The sequence below is a fragment of the Palaemon carinicauda genome, chromosome 2 (assembly GCF_036898095.1).
Source record: "Palaemon carinicauda isolate YSFRI2023 chromosome 2, ASM3689809v2, whole genome shotgun sequence".
Classification (NCBI taxonomy): domain Eukaryota; kingdom Metazoa; phylum Arthropoda; class Malacostraca; order Decapoda; family Palaemonidae; genus Palaemon; species Palaemon carinicauda.
In genome coordinates this window covers 74,950,802-74,952,572 of record NC_090726.1, presented here as the reverse complement: position 1 = coordinate 74,952,572, position 1,771 = coordinate 74,950,802, and the positions used below count along the sequence as shown (strand labels likewise).

The 1,771-nt window shown below is 46.8% G+C and overlaps 1 protein-coding gene across 1 annotated transcript; it reads left to right on the top strand.

Moving 5' to 3' along the window:
- The first annotated feature begins 1,111 nt into the window (after positions 1-1,111).
- LOC137617622 (uncharacterized) lies at positions 1,112-1,540 on the top strand. The gene has a single exon (XM_068347631.1). It carries the CDS (start codon positions 1,112-1,114, stop codon positions 1,538-1,540), a length of 429 nt encoding a protein of 142 aa, XP_068203732.1.
- The last annotated feature ends 231 nt before the right edge of the window (positions 1,541-1,771 follow it).

Below are 1,771 nucleotides of genomic sequence, written 5' to 3'. Positions count from 1 at the left end.
AGCCATGGTTGCCGCACATACAGACTACAAGTTGCATGAAGAGCTCAGTATGAAGTTAGAAGATTTCGTCTTCTGGACTGAATCGACCGCCATACTCAGGTATATTTTAAACGAGCGTGCACGGTATAAGACGTTCGTCATCAACAGGGTGGACATTCTTTGTGAACTGACGTCAATTGAATCAGGGCAATATGTTGACACCTGCAACAATCCTGCTGACTTGGCATCTCGAGGACTTTATGTTGGGACTCTCCTGGCATCTACCATGTGGTTCAATGGTCCTTCTTTCTTGTCAAAGCCTGCCAATCAATACCTGGCCCATAACTCCAAGTGATGTGAAGGGTGTTTAATTTCACGAGGACCAAGAAGATATGATCATGCATCTGATCTGTGATGTAGTAACAGCACCAGAGTTATTTGTCAATAACGTTGCTAAAGGTTTTTCAAGCTGGCTCAAGTTTGTGCTCTGCATTGTGTGGATGCGACATCTCTCTCTCTCTACACAAAAGGACTCCTTGAAAGAAGGAACCTCCTAACTGCCAAAGAGATTGAGTATGCTAGTAACATGGTCTTAAGAATGTTTCAACAGGAGGGCATCTCCCGAGAAGTTGAAGCATACAAGAGTGACAGTGGAGTCGTCTCTCCCTCTAGCAAGAGGGTATGACTTAAGCCATTCTACTCTGATGAACTGCTTCGCGTGGGAGGTTGTCTAAGAGAGTCCGCCGTCGATGCAGGTATCAAGCACCCTGTGATCCTATACAAGGAAGGCTCTATGATTCACCTGTTAGTGCAGTGGAGGCACCAGTAGTTGGGACACTGCTTGCCGAACTACCTATTAGCAGACTTTCAACAGCACTACTGGATCATGCAAGTGAGCTCAATAGCTCAGTCTGTCATTAGGACTGTATGAGATGCAGAGCTAATGCAGAGCACCATATAACTAAGGAGATGGCTGTTTTTCCCCCACTGATCGCATCATCCCCAAGGAACCTGCATTGACCTGTCTGTGACGGACTGTTTTGCCTCCTTCATAGTGAAGATTGGAAGATAGCAGGTGAAGCAGTATGGTGCAGTCTTCCCCTTTCTTACATCAAGAGCCATTCACATTGAAATGGCAAATTCAATGGACACAGACTCGTTCCTCAATGCTCTACATCGGTTTGTCGCCAGGCGCGGTCCAGTCCAACTAATGAGAGCCGATAACGGGACTAACTTTATTGGAGCGGACAGCGTGCTACGTAAGGAGCTGGAGAGGCTCAACCACTCGACAGCCAGCAATGCCTTGTCAACAAAGGGGATCACCTGGTGGTATAACCCTCCCTATTCTTCCCACTGGGGCGGAGCTTGGGAGCATCAGGTACGCACGATCAGTCAAGTACTGAAGGGTATTTATCAACAACAGGTCCTGACAGATGAGTCTCTTTCAACTAATTTTTGTGAAGTTGAGGCCATTGTAAATGGCCGCCTTCTAGTCCAAGTTAGGAACAACCCAGACAGTCCAGAGTCTTTCTTTCCCAGTATGCTGCTAAACCTCATCTGACACCAACTAGTACCCTACACTTTGATGGAAGCAGGTTCAGTACCTAGCAGATCTCTTGTGAAAACGTTGGGCGAGAGAGTATCTGCGACTACTGCAACAGCTCCAACGTTGGACCTCTCTATGGTAAAATCTGCGAGTCAGAGACATTGTGCTAGCATTGTATAAAAAGCTACACAGAGGTACCTGGCCTTTGTCTCAAGTGTTGGAAGTCATCCGTGGGAGTGATGAAAA